General features: G+C 38.1%; 1 protein-coding gene across 2 annotated transcripts in view; it reads left to right on the top strand.

Moving 5' to 3' along the window:
• Positions 1 to 21,964, top strand: part of LOC149088156 (agrin-like) — a 98,914-nt gene that overhangs the window by 58,318 nt on the left and 18,632 nt on the right. The window contains exons 6-20 of one of the 2 annotated variants that reach the window (XM_089245014.1): positions 19 to 234; positions 762 to 974; positions 1,289 to 1,383; positions 2,614 to 2,728; positions 5,628 to 5,843; positions 5,951 to 6,193; positions 8,648 to 8,797; positions 9,471 to 9,563; positions 9,731 to 9,892; positions 14,074 to 14,217; positions 14,443 to 14,700; positions 17,161 to 17,361; positions 18,928 to 19,123; positions 19,232 to 19,444; positions 19,548 to 19,672. In XM_089245014.1, the coding sequence (XP_089101140.1) occupies positions 19 to 234; positions 762 to 974; positions 1,289 to 1,383; positions 2,614 to 2,728; positions 5,628 to 5,843; positions 5,951 to 6,193; positions 8,648 to 8,797; positions 9,471 to 9,563; positions 9,731 to 9,892; positions 14,074 to 14,217; positions 14,443 to 14,700; positions 17,161 to 17,361; positions 18,928 to 19,123; positions 19,232 to 19,444; positions 19,548 to 19,672 (2,640 nt within the window). Of the gene's footprint in view, positions 1 to 18; positions 235 to 761; positions 975 to 1,288; positions 1,384 to 2,613; positions 2,729 to 5,627; positions 5,844 to 5,950; positions 6,194 to 8,647; positions 8,798 to 9,470; positions 9,564 to 9,730; positions 9,893 to 14,073; positions 14,218 to 14,442; positions 14,701 to 17,160; positions 17,362 to 18,924; positions 19,124 to 19,231; positions 19,445 to 19,547; positions 19,673 to 21,964 lie in introns of both variants that reach the window. The other variant, XM_089245005.1, reaches the window with a different exon arrangement.

The raw sequence follows: 21,964 nt of genomic DNA, 5'->3' as shown, positions 1-21,964 counted from the left end.
ATTTTTACATATACCTAGGACTAAACCCATGTACTCTGGTGAAGTGCGGACCAGGACAAGAATGCGACGTGGATCGGTTCGGCGTCGCTTCATGTCAGTGCCCGAAATTCTGCGAACCGAAAATGGAACCGATTTGTGGAACGACAGGACGGACATTCGACAATAAGTGCGAGATGAAACGACAGTCGTGTTTGCTTCGACAAGAACTCGTCGTTTTGCATGATGGAGAATGTGGTATGCATTTCAATCGCCCTTCCAATGGGATTTCTAAATCAGTGTTTGATTAATGTGCATTATGAACTTCCGAGCACACACACAATATTAGAATAATATGTATACAATGTATACGAAATGATTTTAAATTACTCATATAGAAACCACCATAGGGTAAACTTGTTATCATTTCAGACCACCGAGAATTTTTCCACAAAAAAAATTCAAAAAACTTCCGACTTGCAATCCGAATTGCCGAGGAGAAATTTTGACGCCAACGCTTCTTTTGCATTACAATAAAAATTGGAATAAGGTTGGGAAAATTCGTGATGTGGCATTTCCTCACAGACTACATTTTTTCATTATTATGGCATGGATGAAATTTTTTTCCTTATGGCATGAAGTGAACCAACCAAGTTTGGTGCTGGTTCGGGCATTGATTTTGTTTTGCAGAACAGGGACGCACTGAATATAACCATCGTGTATACCTGCGGATATATTTTGTGTGAAGTATTATTATATATATATTTTTTTAATTCATGTTACAGGTGAGCGAAGTTACTGCCATTTCCACCATTGCTCATTTGGGGCTATGTGCGTAGTCAAGAGTGGTCAAGCCGTTTGCGAGTGCCCGACGTGCTCAGAAGAGTTCGAACCCGTATGCGGGACCGATGGGATATCTTACACAAATATTTGCAAGTTAAAGCGAGAAGCATGCCAGAAGAAAACGAATATTACTGTCTATCACGAAGGGTTATGCAGTAGGTGTAATTTTAGTTACAAGACTATAATCATTGAAAAATAATGTGAAAGGAAAAAATACAGTATAACCTTGTTTCCTCAAATAAGCTTTACTATAAGGAAAAAAATACATTGAAAAATATTTATGAGCTCAACATCAGAGACCCATGAACATCATAGTGTGATAGTAGAGTGTGAGCACGGCAGTCTACATACTAATAATAATGATAATTAATAAATGGTAACTTCCCTTATATAAAATTTTCCAAGTTATGTGGGAACTTATTCCGAGAAAAATAATTTATTTCAATTTTTTTTATTAATTTCTTCGCAGATGGTTGCGACTCTCTTCAATGTGACTTCTATGCGGTTTGCGAAACGAACAGTGACGGGGAAAATGTGTGCGTGTGTCCGAAAGTCTGTATAAAGGTATAAATTCATATATTTTCATATTTTATACCCTTTTCAAATGAAAGAGATGTAATGCATTCATTTTATATTTTGATAACAAAGAATATGTCTCCGGTAAACTTCTTCATGAAATTAACGATTTGATAATAAATGTTTAGTGCAGTAAATATAATTCTATCTTATATATAAATGTGAACGTATGTATGTTTGTCCTTTATGCACATCTGCAATTTTAGACCGATTCGTCGCCAAACTTGCATGTATACCAAACAGAACCGGGATTGAACCATAGGATGCTTTAAAAGTTCGTCAGAGCTGGGAAAATGACCGAAATGGGCAACAAAGCCGTACGGCAGCAGCGGCTTTTGCCATTGTTACCTGGAATAAGTTCCCCTGATGGAATTAAATTAGATTTTATATGTCATCATGCCGCTCTCCACTTGCTTATGCAAGATATACACAAAACTGGTAGTGGTATGGAGATGCTGATCTTTTTTGGAAATATGTTGATTTTTTTTTGTAGGAGAAAAAAGCATGTCTGCTGAGATTCGAACCCGCATCCCTCGTTTGCCGGACGAGTGCTCGCATCAATTAGCTACAGAGGAGGTGGGAAATTTCTTCCTTGCAGCGTATATCTGCATTTTCTCTGTAGCTTAGTGTTGAGAGTAGGCTACTCGTCTGGCAAACGAAGAGGGGCCCAGGTTCGATTCTCGGTAGAGGCAGAAATAATTTTTCTTTTCGAAAAAAGTGAAATAAAAACAGCATCTTCACACAAAACATCCAGTTTCCTGTATATCTTGCATAAATTAACATTTGATGGAAATTCGGACTTCTAATGAAATTACGATCAACAATTCATAATGAAATTATTTATTTTAAAATTATTTAAAATTATTTATTTTAAAATTTTATCTTTAACGTTCTAAATTAATCCTGAATTCATTAATTTAAACTAGTTAATTTCACTTCAAAATAATCTCTAATAGCACTGAACAATAAATTTCGCGAATGCACTATGGTATTTCGAAGAAAAATGAAATATGATATGAGATAGCGCAAAATACAATTGAATCTGCTATAGTGAACGTGGTTCACGAAGAATCACCGGATATAACAGACACAATTTATGGTCCCAATGTCGTGGGATGTTCTCTTTTAGATCGGATATAGTGAACCTTCAGATATAACGAACTATTTATTTATGTATTTAGTATAATGAAATTTAATTGTAATTTCATTTTGCTGAAGGTAGACGCTCCAGTTTGTGGCACGGATGGGTTTTCTTACCAGAATGAATGCGAGCTCAGGGTTGAGGCCTGCAAGAAACAGGAATACATTGCTGTGGCGACCAAAGGATTTTGCGGTAATTTAATGAAATAATTTACAGTATGTGTGAAAACAGTGTATATACAGAGTGTTTCAAAACTCATGACGCAGACATTTGGGGCGGGGGGGGGGGGGTAATAGAATACAACTAGGCAAGCACAAATCACCATAAAACCCCATGCCCGGAATTGAATTGGTTAAACGCTAGAGGCTAGAGGGCTCTACAATTACATGCTGTGTCATGAAATGATAAGAAACTAGCAGACGGACACAGAATGAAAGGACAAAGGACGCAATGCTTGCACGCACGGGATCCTGCATGCAACTCATAAAGCAACCCTTTTCGCGGAGGTGCTGGTGCGATCGCTGACGGTTCTCGCTTTTGGCACGTATTTTGTCGGAAAACATTCTTTAGCCTTCCTTTGCATTGACGTCCGCAGCCCCGTAAGTATCGGCTTTCTCCTGATTTGCGTACGAATCCATTTCGTCAGTGATTCTCAGCATAAATGATGATGACAATGGCCCCCCTACACGGGTGGGACTGCCAGGGCTCTGGCACCAGGGGCCTATAAGAATTCTCATCCTTTTTTTTTTCTTTTTCACGCTATAAATTAAGCATAACCCGTGAAAAATCTGATTGGGGGGGGGGGGGTTGGTGAAGGCCGCAAACGATCCCACCCTATGCCTTGCTCTGGGATGCGTGGACATGATATATCGAGTGTGTTTTGACTTGTGTTCCGCGCATGGGTTGTATGATATTTTGTGTGCTTGTCCAGTTGTGAAAATAGAATTTGCATATTATAAGGAGCACAGCATTAAAAGGGTGCTAAAATGGTCTCAAAATAACACGTGTGGTTTTTTTTTATATACTCTGATAAGTGTAACTGCCTCCGGATTGATATATATTTCTTGGATTTTTTCGATATTTTTGATTTTTTTTCACGTTACTTTCTACAAACAAACAATTCGTCACGTTGTAGGTGTGAGGGGTAGATTGGCGGATGAAGTGGGGGGGGGGGGAGTCTAGGAAGACGCATGCACATGCGACTCCCATGTTTCCCAGTATAACTCCTGCTGAAATAAGGTGAGGCTGTGTTGCGCTTGTTTTATTTTCATCATGGATCGCACTCGTTCAAAGTGGAAATGTCCGTTATTTTGTGATTCAAGTGACATTAAATGCAATATGTTACTAACCTACGAATATGTTATGAAGTTGTATGAGTGGAACCGTCATAAGATGAAACGTGATAATTAAACTAATACAGAGCCCACATATAAAGAAATAGAGGACATTATCGGGAAAAAATTGAAGAAATATTGTCACGAGCTTCCATTCCTTCTGTACAAGCTAAACGAGTGAAAGCGATGTCGATGGCGTATCACGTACGAAATGCAATAATCTTTTAAAATCTCACCCTAAAATACCGAACAAGCAATTAGAAGAGTTTTTCGCCGTAAATTATTGTTTGACATTTCATCCTGCAAGTATATGAACATCGAAGAGTGCATTTGCCACAAATACAAAAAATTCCTATCAGAGATAAAAGCTTCTTAATCGACCAACGAACGACTAAAGATTAGATAAGCCGTTGCGATCATACGTTGCCAAAACATTTTCAGGGAGATTCAACAAAGATATAGAAATATGTGAAAGAAAAAAAAACGGTGTTTCAAGTTATTTCAACAGAGTTACCCAAGTTTTCTATTCAAGGTGTTAGCACAGACATAAGATGTTTGTACAGATTAGTCATATTACACACCCTGAAAATTCATTGATCGCAATGCTGACTGACTCTGTACCACACATCCGTGAACTGTGAGCCCTCCGCATTCAGAAAAATAGACTCCGACTGTTTCAATTTCTTATTGTAAAATTTGATGAATTTTCTTACATCAATCCCATTGACTGGCAAAAGGAGAGTATATCTGACCCACCTGAATTGAAATCCATACCTGACGAAGACATCCAACTGTTTGTCGCCCAAAAATCCGGAGAACTGCCTTTACTACGCCTGCCATGTCACACACAAACTGTTGAAAAGGTGGTCAAGACTGTTACAGAAACTTTAGCACATTGTGCAAAAAATCTGAGAGAAAAGGCTTCATAACAACCAAACAGTGTCTCGAAAATATATGCTGAAATTCGATAGTAAGAAGGATTTTCGCACTATTTGAAATAATATCATAACATAAACGCCATTTTTTGTAACTTTTTTCTTGTAATAATGTTATTCCTGCAATTTGTATTGGTTTATAGACAAGTCAATCCGCAAGCAGAAGATGATAATCCATTCTTTAAAAAAAATTATATGTGAGCTAAAGGCATCATTTGACGCACTTTTCGTGGTGTTTCGGATAGAAATTTAAAAAAAAAATTACATAGAACGGTGACCCACTCCACGGCATACATTCAAATGATAAATTCGGTACGAAAGTGAATTGTTTGATATAGTATATTGTACAACACTACTTCCCAAAGTGGGAAATATCGCCTCCGGTGGAGCAATTAAATAGTCCAGGGAGGCGATAGAAGCCACGAGTATAACATAGGATCCTATGGGTTCGCTTTCGTCGGGGAGCGATGACGGAAAAAAAATTCGGAAGAAGGGGCAACGAAACAAAAATTTTGGGAAATTATGTTCTGGAGTCTAGAACATAGTTTCCCAATTTTTTTTGTTCCATCTCCCCTTCTTCAGAATTTATTATATCTCTCATCCCCTCCAAACTCAAGCGAATTCGTACGATCCTATGTTAAACCCGTAGCTTCTAACATCCCCCTTAAACCATTCAATCACCCGCCAGGGGGCGATATTGCCCACTTTAGGAAACACTCTTCTAGATTAATGAATTGGATGCAATTATACTTGATGCATGACGAATAACAATTTTGGTGCATGTTCATATGATCAGATATCATTTTCTATATTATTTCAAAGACCAATGCCTGGACGTACACTGCAAGTATGGAGCAAGATGCGAGAACGGCAGATGCGTCTGCCCAACGCAATGCCCATTGACATTCGAACACGTTTGTGCCAGTGATGGCAGTACATATCAAAACGAGTGCGAGATGAGGAGAGCAGCATGCCAGAGAAGTGTAGATCTGTCTGTCAAGTTTTTTGGAATTTGTGAGGCTGCTGTACAGATTGACGGTAAGTAATCATTTGAAGAATTTTCTACCGTTTTCCTTTCTATTGAAAATGATTATTCACCCAATCAGAATCTCTTACGATGTACCTGTGTATTTTTGAAAATACAGAAATCACGCCAACTAAAGAAGATACAGCCACGTCCTGCCGTCAGAAAGATTGCAAGTACGGAGGCGTATGTGATTATGATAGAGATGGTATACCTCACTGTTCTTGTAACTTTCCCTGTCCGACTATTCGTGAGCCGGTGTGTGGTACGGATGGAAAAATTTACAACAACGAGTGCCGAATGAGAGAGGAATCTTGTAAGCAGCAGCGGAGGATAGTCACTGCACCACAAGAGTTTTGTTCAGGTAATGTGAAATTGTACGCCCGCACGCACGCGCACACACACACACAAACACAGTGTATATAAAGAACCGTAACCATTTAAGCAGTTCTCAAAAGTTCACTGATCCCCATTATAACAGGCACACCGGAAATATGTAAACCCCTTTGTAAAATGCCGCAACATTTTTTTTTCAAAAAAATAAACTTTTCTTCATTTTTGTGCAAATAATAGTGATTTTCCAAATCCGAGAACAATAAACCAAGGAAGGGAAATACTCTAACGTTTTATATTTTTCATATATATATACTGTTCGCATATCCCTATACTATTCCGGAGGGAAGGAACAAAAACACTGCCTCTATCTTTCTGTTATCAAACATTGAATAAAAGCTCATTCCTCTCACTGGCAGTTGATCTGACAGGGGAGGGAGGAGGGGAAACATGTTCGCGAAAAAAAAAAAAACATTTTCCCAGATATTTCTGGGATTTACATTGCCGAAATGAGAGGGTTTAAGGAGTCGAGATATCTGGTAATTGCCAAAATACAAGGCATCAATTTAGGAGAGATATCTCGTCATTGCCTCTGAGAGGCTTAATTAGCATCACAAAATTGTGAACAGATACGGAGAATTTTCGGATCCCCCTTTAAAAAAGATAACGTCTGTGCCACTGTAGCGGTCGAGTGGACACAGTAAAAGACTCGCATCTTGAGGCTACGGGTGCGAACCCGTCCCCCATCGTCGTCTGAAGTTGATTTGCTGTGGTTCCCAACTTCGAGATGTGAATGCGAGCCGATCCTCCCGTTAGAAAGTCTCGCTACAGAGAGCAACGGGCATACAACGATACAATTACTCAATAATTACACTTCACTCACAGTTAGAAAAAATTGATGGCAGATGACAGCACTACACTTTAACAAGCTTTACACAGAAATAGACTTCATGTCAGACTCGCAACATAAACGCACGGATTCCAGCATAGGTCCTGGTCTTCGACCACTTGCTGGAATTTCTTCATTGAGACAGAGCGGTGGACCATGATCTGGTTAAGGGGATGATGACAACTTTTTATGCAACATTACCGCGTTTGTGAAAGAGTTTTACCAGCGCGGATCTGGAAAACTCAACGCCATACTCTTTAGACAAGCAAGAAGAATGGTAATGGATTTGTTAGAGATGTTCAGATACCACGCCAGGAAGCAGTTCAGTCTCATGTTTACAAAAAATGAACATGTGTACTACAATGCAAATAGAAAACACCCCTCAGTGATGACAATCGGAACTGACTTTTTTGCTCTAAATTTTCCCGTCTCTTAATTAAGACGTTATTTGATGATTAGTTTCGGCTATAAAAAGCTCTGAATAAGTAAACTTTAATTATGTTCACCCTGTATTCCGCCTCTTGTTATAATATATAAAAACAATATTTAAATACTATTAATTAACACTAAGAAATACAGTGGAACCATCTCTAAGATGATTTACGGAAAATTCACCGCCGGAAAAATCACCGTGGGGAAAATTCACAAACCATAGTTCATCACCAGGGATTGACCGAATGATTGAGCTAGTGAGTGAGTGAGTGAGCGAGCGAGTGAATAACCGTATGAGTAACCTTATAAATGACCGACTGAGTGAGTGACATAAGTGAAGATAGAATTGAAAGTCTGGGGGCATGATGATGATGACGATGTCAGTTCACTTATACCCGTATGCATTAGATCATTCGGCTCCACCATTGACGCTGGGGGGGGGGAGGGGTCCCCCTCCCCCGTTTATCCATCCATGGTTAGTGATCATTTGAGTGACCAAGGGGATGGATTAGTGACAGAGTGAGTGAGTAACCGTATGAGTGACAGTGAGTGAGTAAGGGGCCGTTCAAGTATTACGTCATCATCGATGCAGGGGGTGGGGGCTTCCGATTTGCTGACTTTTTATGACAGTGGGGAGGGAGGGTTTGGATAACGCTTACGTCATCAACCACCCCTTATAAAAATATGAGTTAGGATTCAGAGGGCAGAGCTGATGACGAAATTTTGCTGACAAGGGGGGGGGGAGGGAGTCAAAAATGTCTAAAAATTTGCTTACGTAATACTTAAACAGCCCCTAACCGTATGAGTGACAGAGTGAGTAAGCGATTGAATGAGTGGCTCACTCACTCGATCATTTGCTCATTCACTAACTCCTTGACTCACTTGATCATTCACTATGTCACTATATAGATGAATTTTTTGTCGGCGAATTTTCCTTTCGCCGAATAATATTGTGTATCGATGAATTTTCGTACACACTCTGCATAATAAAGTTCATGAGCTAAGTATTCTGGACCGAGAGAAATTGGCCTTATTCAGAGGTAGTCAATTTATTGAACTGGCTCTCCAGAGAAGTTTCACTCCACCTATATTGCAAATATTTCTCTTCATTTATAAGTTGTTACCTATATATTCATATTAATTTTATTTTTCGCTACTTTTCAGCGAAATTTGACTTGCCATGTGACGGCGACCCTCCAGTAATCGACCCATCGACAAAGAAACAGTATGATTGCGGTAAAGATGGCGGGAAACTGTGCCCTCCTAAAACATACTGTCATATGACTGACCATTTCGCTAAATGCTGCAAAGAAAGTAAGCTCATCCATGATTACGTATGGGCCGTTTCAAAAATAAATCCCTCTCTTTGAAATGAAATAATTTGGAAATGGTGATAGATATATAAAAAAATGAGACAAGAGTGGGGTAAGGTCAAATGGGCGAGCTTAGAATATTCAAGCAAACCGGTTTGTAAACATAGTTAAGATTTCGACTAACAGATGGCAACACAGTCTACTTATCTCTGTCTAGGAGGAGTAGCATTCGAAGGTCACTTTTTACAGTAGGAGTCTTCAAACGCTGCATCAGCATGAACGGTTGGTGTGTGAAACAAACGCATCCATTGGGTGGTTTCAGTCTTGTTTTGCACCGTGTGTGTCATTGCTAGCATTTCAAATTCATTTCAATTATGATTTTGCACATTTCTGCATGAATGACAATTTCTGCCGCTGTTTAAAAGACATTGGGCCGAGACTGTGGTGGCAAAGTTTTTACTGATTTCTCGCAAACCGGTGTATTTAAAATCCCGGGTTTCTCCATGAAACCTAGCATTTACTTCATCTATCTATCACTGTTTACAAATCATGCCCTTTCAAAGTTAGGGAGTCCTTTCCGAAACACCCTGTACTAAAAAAATTTATTTGTATTTTTTGTATTCGCATAACTCATACAGATTGTCTTTTTAATAGCGTGCTATTTCTCATTTTAGCTCCTTTGATAAAAAGTTGCGATGATACCCCTTTCGGTTGCTGTCCTGATGGAAGGACACCTGTTCAAGGTCCAAACTTAGGAGGATGTCCAAGTAAACATGTTATTGGAATTTATATATTATTAATGAATGTAAATCTGATTTTGAGAACTGGCCATGCAAACCCATGTGAAATCCTAAAAATTTTATCGTCTAGATTTAGTTTTATTCGTAAACAAAAACGGAATATTTCGTGATTTTTATTTTGTTTTCATGCACAGGTATCTGTAGCTGCAATCGTTTGGGATCGTACAGCTCGACGTGTGATCCCGTCACCAAACAATGCCCCTGTAAACCTGGAGTAGGTGGCCTGAGATGCGATAGGTGTGAACCTGGTTATTGGGGTCTTCACAAAATATCTAGTGGAAACAGCGGATGCATAAGTACGTTGATATAAATACTGCTTTTACATTCGGGATGAATATAGTAAGTACAGTAGTGCTCGGATTTTTATGACCGACAAATCTTATAAATATGCAAGCATTTATATGACCTGAACAGGCTTGTCATTTGGGGGGGGGGGCAACGCCCTGCTTTAGAAAATACACAAGAAATGGTTCATATATATACGTATATACATTGAGTACATGTTCTTTGCTTTCTCCCGGAAAAGTTGAAATGACGGCCCTGGACCTGAAAAAACACTAAAAAAGGTGACCTTAAAATTCAAAATTATGACCTTATAATTTTACTATTATTTCACCAAATATTTTTCAGCTATTGCTTCTTATGTTAAAAATTCAAATAAAAGTTCATCAAATGAAAACTGGAATTAAATAAGAGCTGTAAGTACACCAATTTTTGATCCTGTGTCTGTCGTATTAACAAGGGAGTGTGACGTCTGTCGTATTAACAAGGGAGTGTGACGTCTTTTGTTATATATCGCCATCTGGTGGCCCTGATGTCATTTACGAGCTACAGTCGAATCCCGTTATCACGAACGCCAAGAAACCAGAGCAATCACTTTGTTATAACGAAATTTCGTTATGAAGGAATTACAGGGTACCTAGCATTACTCCCATGTAAACTTACTTGGGGGTTTAATAAAGTGTTCGTTAAAACGAGATTTTCGCTATAACGGTATTCGTTAAAACGGGATTCGACTGTATTAGCAGAATGTTGCCGCCGTTCATTGAACGGAGCCATTCAGCATATACATACGCTCCAAGGATTGCTTGATGACCGCTCACGCCCAGGTTGTGCAACTTCCTCTCTTCACCTCCAAGGAGGAAACGCTTCAAGGAGAGGAAATTCTATCTGTCTTCATTGCAAGGGCGTAGCCAGGGGGAGGGACTTGGGGGTCTGGTCCCCCCCCCCCCCGAAATGTGAGAAAATGACCGAAAAAAGGGAAAAAGATGGCCAAATCTATTGTTCTGCCACTTTGGTCCCCCCCCCGAAATGAAAGTGGTCCCCCCCCGAACGAAATTTCTGGCTACGCCCCTGCTTCATTGCTTAGTTGGTAGAATACTCGTCGTCAGTACTTTATACACAAACGTAATGTGGTTATACATAAATAAATGTATATGTTACTTGTGTGTGTGTGTGTGTGCGCGCCAAAGCCCGAAGACGGCCGGCCTGGTTGACCCGGCCTATGTCCACAAGTCGGGCTTTCGCCATGCTTTGACCGGACTGTATATATATCGATCCCCATATATCCCTAGAAATCGATCCCTATGATTAGGAGGGTCATCGACACATTGACGTTTTTGTGTGCGATGATTATGGTCATTTATAATTAGCCATAGCTAACCATAATTATTATATATAACCATAGCTAGCCATAGTAATTAGGGTTAGCTGTGGCAACCTTACTTGCGATATAATCGCAATTATAATCGATATATTATCCAACGATAAAAGGGATCTGAATATCGATATCTTAGTGATTCATATTTAGGGATATATAGAGATTCACGTATGGTGCCGGCCACAGCCCAGCGAAAGCAGCGAAATTCGGACATTCGTCGGTTTAACTGGTCCCTCGAGTTCGCGAAGCGGACAACTTCGGGCTTTGGTAGTAAAACGGGCCGCAGTTTTGGGTGGGAACAAAGGTCACTGTTACAAAATTATCAAATTTCCAAGTTGTTTGGGGAGGGAGCAAAACCATGTTCTTCCCGGGGGCGAAAATTCTGGCTACGGCACTCAAACCAACAGCCAATTTAACTTGGGTAATTTATAACGAATTAATAGTCAATGTTTTGTTTCTAGTTTTCGGAAGCCAATCGCAAAGATTATTTCAAAATGAATATTACGTACATTTCTCTTTTATACATAAATTAACAACACAGCTCTATATTACGTCACATTCAGCTGTAAACACGTTTGGAAAAACAAACGGTTTATTTGTTCCGCGGTAGGAAAAACTAAACGTATTTATTACGTGCTATTGTGAAGTAGAAAAATCTGGAAAAAAAAATTGCGTTGGGAGTTTTGGAAGCTCTCTAATCTCTCTGCTTTAATGATAAGAGACTCGGTACAAGAATAATACCTCCGGTACCGTATTTTCTTTTGCCCCCTTCAAATAAAACAGCTCTTTTTCCGTATATATACGCTTAAAAAACAGCAGCAACAGAACAAATAAAAAACACTCTTTCTCTCTGAATCCTTTACAAAAATAGTTTGCGTAAAGATCACAATCTTCCACGGAAATGTCACATAAATCTTCTTTCGAACAACGGAATTCTCACGATTTATTTGTGCTCAGCTGAAAACAGTCCAGTATTGTCGAGTTCCGGCGGAACGGCAATGCTATTATCAAACAAGGAGCAAAGAAAAGAGCATTACACGATGCTTATTCCCTTTTTTGCTCGGTACTATTTACTATGGTATAACATTAAATTTTCCATGCATTGTAGAGTTTTTTTTACATGAGAATTTTATACGAAGTACCGTTCATCTCTAAGCATACTTGTATAAAGAAATTGAATTAGGTACGATTATTTTCCGCAATGTCTTTTTCAAATATTGTTGAATATATCAGGTCTGTGAAATAGTGGGAAAAATAATAATTTATTTTGTTGTTAATAATGGAATATATAATGGAAATGATCTTTGTTTTTCTAGTACAACGGGATTTGTAGCCATTTCGAAGGGTTCAATACAGTGACTGCTGGTCTACGGACCGAAACCGGTCCGCAACAACTTTCGCTACGTAGCCGCTATATAATTTCTCTCAGATTTCAAAAAAATACATTAAATTATTGTGTTTCTTCAAATTAGTTTTTATTTATGTGTTTGCTGTCAACCGCTCCACGAAATATGTTTCCTGGGTGTTTTTTTTTAATTTTATGCCCGTGGGGGATCATTTGCAAGTCATTTTGCTACTTGTTTAGCTTTCGCCGGTCCACAAATATTTTCCCCCAGTTGTTTATTTTCTGCCGGACTGCAAATTATTTTCATATTTATTCATCTTTTGACGGTCCGCGAATTATTTCACTCATCTCTACCACTACTAAACCAACCATGTAATTTGTCCATGTTCCTCTGCGGACACTTATAACGAATCGGTTCCTTAGAATGTCGGCGTACGTGTTGTGAGCTTAACGTGAAGCTAGTTTCTGTGTAATGCTTGTTACGTGCAGTGCTGCCATCTGCCATGAATTTTTCTAGTTATGAGTGAATAGCGATGATTGGATAATTGTACCGTTGTGTAGGCCTGTTGCTTCTCATCTGTAACGGTGCGAAAATATTTCAAATATTTTCACCTGTCCGCAGGTGTGAGAAAATTGAAAATCCTTAGTTTAATATATGACCTGCGCTGGGACCGTAATTAGAAGTCAGACTTTTCTAAATTATAACATGGCAAAGAACTTTTCAACCAGAGTACAACACAATTTTTTTTTTTACCCTGTCCATGCGACGATACAAATCACTGAAACGCCTCCACATAAAACGTCATATCTTTTTTAAGGAAATAGTCTTTCTTCAGATTTTCAGCAAGCTGCAAAATAAGAGAACAGGTGTAAAGTGTTTCATTGAGAAAAATATCTTTACAAAATATAACCGAATCTGCAATTTCTAAAATAAGAGCATTTTAAAGAAGCACGGTATATCAGCGAGATACCTTGCTTCTTAAAGGTGATGTGCCACTTAAAGGGAGGGCGCTTACGTACAGTGCGCAACTTATATTATATTCATTCACAATATTAAATATCATTCTGTGCCTCCGCAGTGTGTATTCGTAGTGATCCTGCAGATACGCGGACCTAAAGAAGTCTCTATTAAAAGCCCTTGGTTTCTGTGCTCTTGCGGAAACAGTTTAATGATAAGAGCCCAGCTATTTTCGCCCATTAACTCCTGGGGGGGGGGGGGGAGAGGTAGCTAAATTTTCGGGGTGATGATCTGGCCTATAGGGTTTTGCGTCGACTGCTGCTGGGCTGCTAGGTTTCTACCAACTAGGAATCATACGGGAAAAACTACTCTTTTCAGTATTTTGAGACTGTGGTCGTTATGAAGAATTATAATTGGGAGTTTACATGAAATAAATATCCCCTGTGATAGATAAAGATTTATCATGTTATTTCCTTGCGATAAGAAATGAAAATCACGTACTTTTTTTTTCTAGGCTGCCGATGCAATTCTTATGGGTCGGTTCGAGATGATTGTGACCAAATGACGGGGAGATGCGTATGCAAGCATGGTGTAAATGGAATGAAATGCGATCATTGTCCTCCTGGGACTTCTCTGGGACCTGACGGCTGCGTTGATAGTAAGAATTGAGAATATCATTTTTACCTAATACCTAAACATTATTTGAAACTTACTCAGAATATTAGTCATATTGTATGAGAAAGTTTATGAACACGAATGAGTTATTTTAGCACTCCTTTCAATTCAGATTTTCTCATATAAATGCTATCAGAGAGTAATAATTATACAAAAAAATATTTTTTATTAAGAGATACATTCATATAGCACCTTTTTCCCCCAATAGTTTCGTCAGCCAATACCACAACGGACTCCTGCGACGATCTCTCCTGCTACCACGGTGCTGTCTGCAAAATAATCAACAACAAGACTCAATGTGTTTGCGACTTTAAATGTCCTCCAGAGGGTGCGAAGGACCCCGTATGTGGTACGGATGGTCACAGTTACGGCTCCGAGTGCCAACTGCGAACTTTCAGCTGCCGTTACCAGAGGGCAATCGGCGTGATGTTTTTTGGAAGCTGCAAAAGCAGGAACATACAGGAAAGTACGTGTTTTATTTTTTCCATAGAACATTATAAGAAATATTGACCTCTGAATCAGTGTTTCTTAACCCTTTTTCCTCACCCGCTTGTACCCTTTGGTTCATATTTTCTTCTATTCCCACCTACCCCTATCTTAACCAGGCTGGTACCCTCATAGAGAAGCGTGAATCCTTCTACTCAATGAATTCAATTTAATAGAAACTTAAGTTGATAATAAATAAACATTTTATAAAACATTGATCTTCTGGACCCCTGGGAAACATGCAGATCTGGGGGGGGGGGGATCATCTCTCCCAAGAGTCGGATTATTTCGTTGAAAAGTAATTTTTCCCATAAAATACTGGACGATCCAACGAACCTACACAATAAATTTCCCCTCCCTGCAGATCACCCTGAATCCGAGTCTGCTCTGAGCTGAGTTAGATTTCATTGAGCTTCCTTCTGATTATATGTCTCAACACCACGGAGCCCTCCGAGTAATGTGGGAGGCCCCCTCCTACGATATTTTCTGGCCGCATACTTAGCTGCAAATAAGAGGCTTACACATTTGCATATTTACTTACATAACCCCAAATCTCATTATGTAAGTCTTCTATGGGCCTACAAGAGTCATATTCAACCCGTTGCTCGCGAGCACCACGGTACTCCCTGAAGTACCCAAAGTGCTCGATGCTCGTGTCCGATTTCGTGCTAGCGAGCACTTGATAAACGTTCCTATTAAGCACATTGGAGCAATTGTATAAAAGGATTGAAATCAGCATCAGGGTGCTCTTCTTTTGATGATGGGAACAGGCAGTGCTCCTGATAAGAAAAAGGTTGAAGACCTAAACAGGGTCACATGCCCGGACGGACATGGCCTCTTCGTTAAGATGGTGCAGGTTCTACGGGCAGTTTTGCTGGGTTCTGAAGTAAGCATACTTTCTCCATCATATTTCCTTATTTCTTCAACCTTCCCCCTAAGCTGTCTGTGGGCCCCCCCCCCAGGCACCTTTCGTGTCTCATTTTCCACTTGATTTTCATCCGTGGTGCTCTTAAAATATCCCAGGGCCAAAAAGGGGCTCACATAGCTCTAAGTTGAGAACCATTATTCTAAACCATAGGCGAATATAGACGATGATTCACACCCCTTCCGAGGAGCCAGTAACCGCTTACGTAAACTGATAACAATACTGAAATTTAATAGAATCAAGGGTAAGGCTTTGCACCAGTGACTCCAAGAAGAATAGAAATAGTTTTTGTTTCTTTTCGTATACCGCCTAACTCGACACCCTTGGTTTGGCAGTGGCTGTCAGATCGAGCATTAAATCCATTTGTTAAGGGGGTTGGGGGGAAAAATACATTTCTTTTCTTCAAAAGATGGTGCTTTTTCATTTTCTTCCTTCACCCTTTTCCTTTTTCATATTTATTTTCCCTATTTTGGCTTCATCATCTGCAAGGGCATCGGTTTTCTGATATTTTTTTTTTTTTTTGTACGCGGCGGTGGCATTCAAAATGGATATCCATTTCTGGTTTGATAAATATCATTGTCAGAGATATACCGCTGACTTATTGCGATATAAGCTATGAGAAAGGAACACATTTTATTTATTTACCTTGTCTCTATTTTTCTCTTTCTGGTGTTAGAAAATCTTATTTTCGCGTAAAATTGGAAATATCGGATTTGTTTATTATTATTATTTTTTTCAATTATGAAAAGCTGTAATATTTCGAAGTTCGGATATATTTTGAATATTTGTAGAACTACAGTAAACCGCTCTATTTTTTGCGGGCAGCAATGGGACAAAAAAATCCGTCCGTAAAAGAGGGGTGACCGTTAATCAGGGGTTTGAAATACATACTTTTAATACACGGAGAGATTATTATTTGGCCGTGAAAGATAGAGGGGTGACCGCATCTGAGGGATGTTCGTTAAGAGGGGTTTTACTGTATCTTGATAATTTCACAAGCTGTTCCTAAAAATTGTTTAGGTCCCTTTCAGTTTCAGTAAAAATGTATTGCATCTGATTAACAGAGAATTGAATTGTCAGTAATGAAACAAATGGGATATTGAAGTGAGAAATTAAAAAGTCTACAATTGTCTACAATTATTTAAAATCTATAAATTTATGAAAAATTGAATATTTATAAGAAAAAATCTCAATATTTTTAAACCCTTGCTTTTGTCATCGATTGAACAGATTGTTGCGAACAATGAGAGTTCATGAAGACGATTGGTGGAATCTGTGTCATTATTAGTTTATTCATCATTACTATGCGATTAATGAATTCAAAGAAACTCCCAGAGGCAGTTTTTCATTCGTACTCGATTCGAGACCTGAGAATTCTTTGAAACTTACTAAATAACAATATGCATTCAACCTGTGTGCGGTCGAATTAAATGTGTGCAATATTAAATAACAATGTATATTCGGGTGATTTGCGTAAAATTCACGTTTTTTGTTTTTTCTCAATCAATTTCGCAGTTCAGGCTGATTATACAACGACGACAACAACAGCCAGACCATCTAGTCGACTGACCAGACGTCGATCTCACATGAGACGAATCGATAGTAAAGTGACGAGAGAAGTCACTTCCAGTTATCCAGAGAACCTTTACCTTACAAATAAGAAGACGTTAACGGCTTTGGCTGTCGTCACATCGCCTTCTACAATTTATTCTAGAGGTAATGTGCGATTAAAAAAGAAAGATCTACAATACGCTCATAGTAATGAAGTGTTACAATATTTTGATTTTATTTTATGTGAATTTTGTGTGTGATTATACGGGTTATCCCACATTGTTTGCATTGAAAATATCTCTGCAACCTATCACTTTAGAAACACACATTTCTATCACGAAACGTTTTCAAATGATGTGCAGTTACTTTTACTAAATACAAACTGAATTTTTGACAATTAATTTGACTATTACAGAATTTTGTCCTGTTTGAACTTTTATTTTACGTTTTTTTTACGTTTTTTTTACGTTTCGCATCTTGAACCGTGCCCTTAATCTCATTGGCAACAAATCTGAAAACTCCTAAGTCAAATATTTCCATTTTCGGAAACCCAAGCAATAGGGAAATGCTCCAGATGGACTTGAATATGATTGTAGCGTGAACTAATGAAGGAAGCATGACCTTTAATATTGATGGGCACATGGTTGCTCATTTTGGTTCGAACAACCCACTTTTCAGTTCCTAATTGAATGGTGTTATTATTCCAAATGCAACAAGGATCACCTATCTGGGCATTCTTATTGATGAGTGACTTAGATTTTCCGGACACGGTTCAGAGATAGTCAAATAAAGCGAACACAGAATTCTCGGTTTCCATTCTTATAAAAGTCTCCTCGCGTTCTCTTAAAGTGATTCTTCCGCTTCTCCGACGCTTATTTCGTCCTAAAATGGAGTATACTGTAAGGTTTTGGATACCATACCTACAGAGGGATATAGTCGTCGTTGACGGGGATGCAGAGAAGATCTGCTTGTGCTCTTGTCGGTACACAAGATTTGAGCTATGAAGATAAACTTGCTTTCTTGAATATGTTTACGTTGGAGAAATGTAGATGTCGGGGGAATCCAAGTGTTTAAAATTTTCAACGGGATGAATAGGATGGACCACGAGTTATTAATACACCGTCAATCAACTGCTTCGACAAGGGACACCACTATGGTTCAGTTGGGGACAATTCCAGGTTGTGTTGCCGCAGGGAATTTTTCTCTAATAGGGTTGTGAATAAATGGAATTGCTTACCTCTAGGGGTCGTCAACCATAATTTTTTTAGGGCAGTTTATTATGTATGTTAATTATTTTTGAGATATATGTATTTATATTGGGTTGCTGAATTTCAGTTACACTTGGCATCTATATTTTATGGCCATCTTTTTTCATCCATGTTGTTCGGAAATTTGTTGTGGCGTCATGGTTCGCATTTCTATATGTATAACTATTGTATTTAAAAATTTCGAAATCTTTTGTTAGTGACTTCTGAGAGCTGAATTTACATTTCACTAAGTTTTAGCACACAGGGTACATAAAAAGTTATTTCATACACATATATTCTTTATGTATACGACACCTTAGGAAATTAGACATTTTGAGTTACCGCACGTCATTTGAAAATTTTTTGTAAATGAAAGTATTTTTCACTAAAGACAACGATTGCAGAGTTATCCGTTGTGCAAACAATTTGCAAAAGCCTGTATGATGATCACGTGATAAACTCTTGTTTTCTGCACCAACAGCAGTCTCTATAGACGTTCCGATGTTTTCTGGCTACTCATACATAGAGCTCTACAGGATCGATTCATATACGAGACTGTCTCTAGAAATCGAGTTCAAGACTTATTCCGAGAACGGTATACTCTTATACAATGGCCAATCTCCATCGGGGATTGGTGATTTTGTATCTCTAAGCATCAAAGACGGACACGTAGAGTTTCGGTAAGGGATCTTTTCTTTGAGTTCAGAATTTCTAAATTAAAATTGCTTATAATTTACTCGTACATTTCCATATTAGAAACTTTATTTAAAACGTTTTATTGAATCCAGGTATAATTTGGGAAGCGGTACTGTTATCTTGAGATCTGCTCAAAAGATTGTTTTAGGAAAATTCATCAAAATCGCTGCGAAACGCTACCTGAAGGATGGTTTACTGTCAGTAGATGGACAAGAAAACGTCTCGGGAAAAAGTCATGGTCTATTGAACTACTTGGATCTTGGCGAGAACCTCTTCGTCGGATATGTTCCTACTTACTCCAAAACGTTAGAGTTTGTCCAATCATGTATTTTCTATTTGCCATATATTACCTGAAATATTTTAGTGTATGTGAATGTAACAATTCTCATGGATTTTATGTATATACAGTGTTTTTGCCAACATCGGTATCAACAAAGGTTTCTCTGGATGCATAAGGCGTTTGGCTGTCGATCGGCGAGAAGTCAATCTCGGATATCCGATATCGAAGGATATATTCAAAGCTGTCAAAATACGTAAGAAAATAGTTAGAATGCTGTATTTTTATTATCTGTGTTTTATCATTCATTGGAGTGAGTTCACGACCTCGGCATAAAATAAATGACTATAAAAAATATATATTTAGAATATTGCAGTAATTTAGTATTTCTGATAATTTGTTGGTATATAAATATGCGAAAAAAGCGGTTCCCAATTGGGAATATGCATGGGTGCCTAGGAGTTCACCTCTTTTTTATCGCGGGGTGCGATTCTATGACCCAATTGACGCGTTTGCAGAACATTCTATGTCTTTTTTTTCCAAACTTTAGAACATTCACAATGAAAGTCATCTCTGAATTAGGGAAGAACTTTTTATTTTTGCCTCGATTGCAGTTGAATAAAGTGGCATAGCAACTATATCTGTTGGTCTCCGCAGGAACTTACTTTAGGCACGTATAACGTTAAGCTAAACGGAACGCTATATTCAATCAAAAACCGATTTCTAAAAAAATTTAACATAGGCCGCTATTTAATTATAAAATTGAAAAACTAAAGAAAAATTTAATATATTTTGAGTTGAAAAAAATTATATAAATTAATTACTTAAAATTGAAATGTTTAGTTGAATTCAAGCGCAAAAGCATCGCTATAAAGTTGGCACACTGCTGTAGTAATATCGCTGTAATTCTAGACAGAAATTTTACACGTGATGACATCTCTCAATTGAAGTATGAAACAGTGTTTTTAGTTCTTTGGTAATCCAGTAGATGGCATTGTTATCGCATCACAATTGCCAGTACTGGATAGAATGTCCTCCATTGTTTGAAAACGCTCTCTTTCTCACTCTCTCTCTTTGCAGATGACTAGTTTTCGTTGCCATAAATGTGGATGTATGACATACACTAAGATTTCTGGGGATTCACGACTAAAAGTGGGAGTCCATGGCAAACAGCAAAATTTCCGAGGGGTCCATGACTAATAAATATTTGGGAACTACTGAGACTTGAATGAGATTTGGGTATTGAATAAGAGTTTTGACTAATCCTAAAACCGTTTCGTATACAACTCCAACTGCCTGCTATACGTACGGTGACGAACGAATCACGATACTATACATTAGAAGTTAGAGTTCCTGTCATTATAACTGTGCAAAGTAGGTTATGATGACATTGAATATTCTGTGTAATTTCGCCGTTATAACCGAGGTTTACGTTTTCAAGAACTTTTGTGATGAAAAACGTTCTCAGATGCAACTAAACACTGAGCATGAAGTTGTTGTTATTATAATTTTTCGACATCATGTTTGATCAAGAAAAATGAAATGAATTGGGATCACAAGTGCAAGATATTTCGCTATTTTATGACGAAAATAGTGTCATTTGTCTGCAGTGATTTAAAGCATGTTTCAAAAATGAGAAACGATATTTAATCATGCTCGTTATAAAAATCATGCAAATTTCCTTCATCTCCAATTCTAGTAAAGATTTAAATGTGATGGCACGTCAATGAGCAAGTCCTACTGCAAAGCTTCTAATAAATAAATAATGTATATACGTATATATGTTAACATTACGAACATTCAACGTTAGCAGCAGACGAACATTCCTTTCATGTGATCATGTAAACGCCTTGAAAACGGAAGTAAAAGCAACACAAAATATGACGTTGTATCTAAGTTCATAGTGTTTCCATCGAAATTGCAAGCAAGGCTCATTAACATTATTCTCTTTGAGAATCTGTACAGATCGCTAATCATTGACGTTATAGCAGAAGTATTGTTATAATCGAGTTTAACCGGATTTTATTGTTTCATTTGTCGGAACAAAATGAGCAGTGCGCTTCGCATAAATAACGTCCCACCAAGTTATAAATGACTTCGAAATATTTATTTTCGGCTACCTAAATCATTAAAGTTTTTTTTTCGTAATAATAGAACAAAAACTTGTTATAAAAATTGTTAGAGTGCAAAGAATAATTTCAGACAACTTTTTCCTTTTATTAACGCATTCGAAATCTTGATTCAGTGTGCATAACATTCGTGTTAAAAATTACCTAATTCAAATAGTAATTCTCTGATGAGGAAAAAAAATAGGTAGAATATATTTCCTTGATCAAGGAAAAGAAATCGTTTAGAAACAAAATCGCTTTGAATTATAAAAATTTTAATCAAAACTGAATTTCTCATCTTCTTGCCGAGTTTATTTCATGTGGTTACACACACACACACACTTGTACTTGAAAATCTTCACCCCCCCCCCCATTTCCTTTTTCTGAATTAAACAACATCACACATAAATTTTGGCAACTGCCTTATGTTATTCAGAAAT

Source organism: Pholcus phalangioides, unplaced genomic scaffold (assembly GCF_987345545.1).
Source record: "Pholcus phalangioides strain wild (caught in Gottingen) unplaced genomic scaffold, Ppha-v1.0 ptg000003l_1, whole genome shotgun sequence".
NCBI lineage: Eukaryota > Metazoa > Arthropoda > Arachnida > Araneae > Pholcidae > Pholcus > Pholcus phalangioides.
This window is presented reverse-complemented; position numbering and strand designations above follow the sequence as displayed.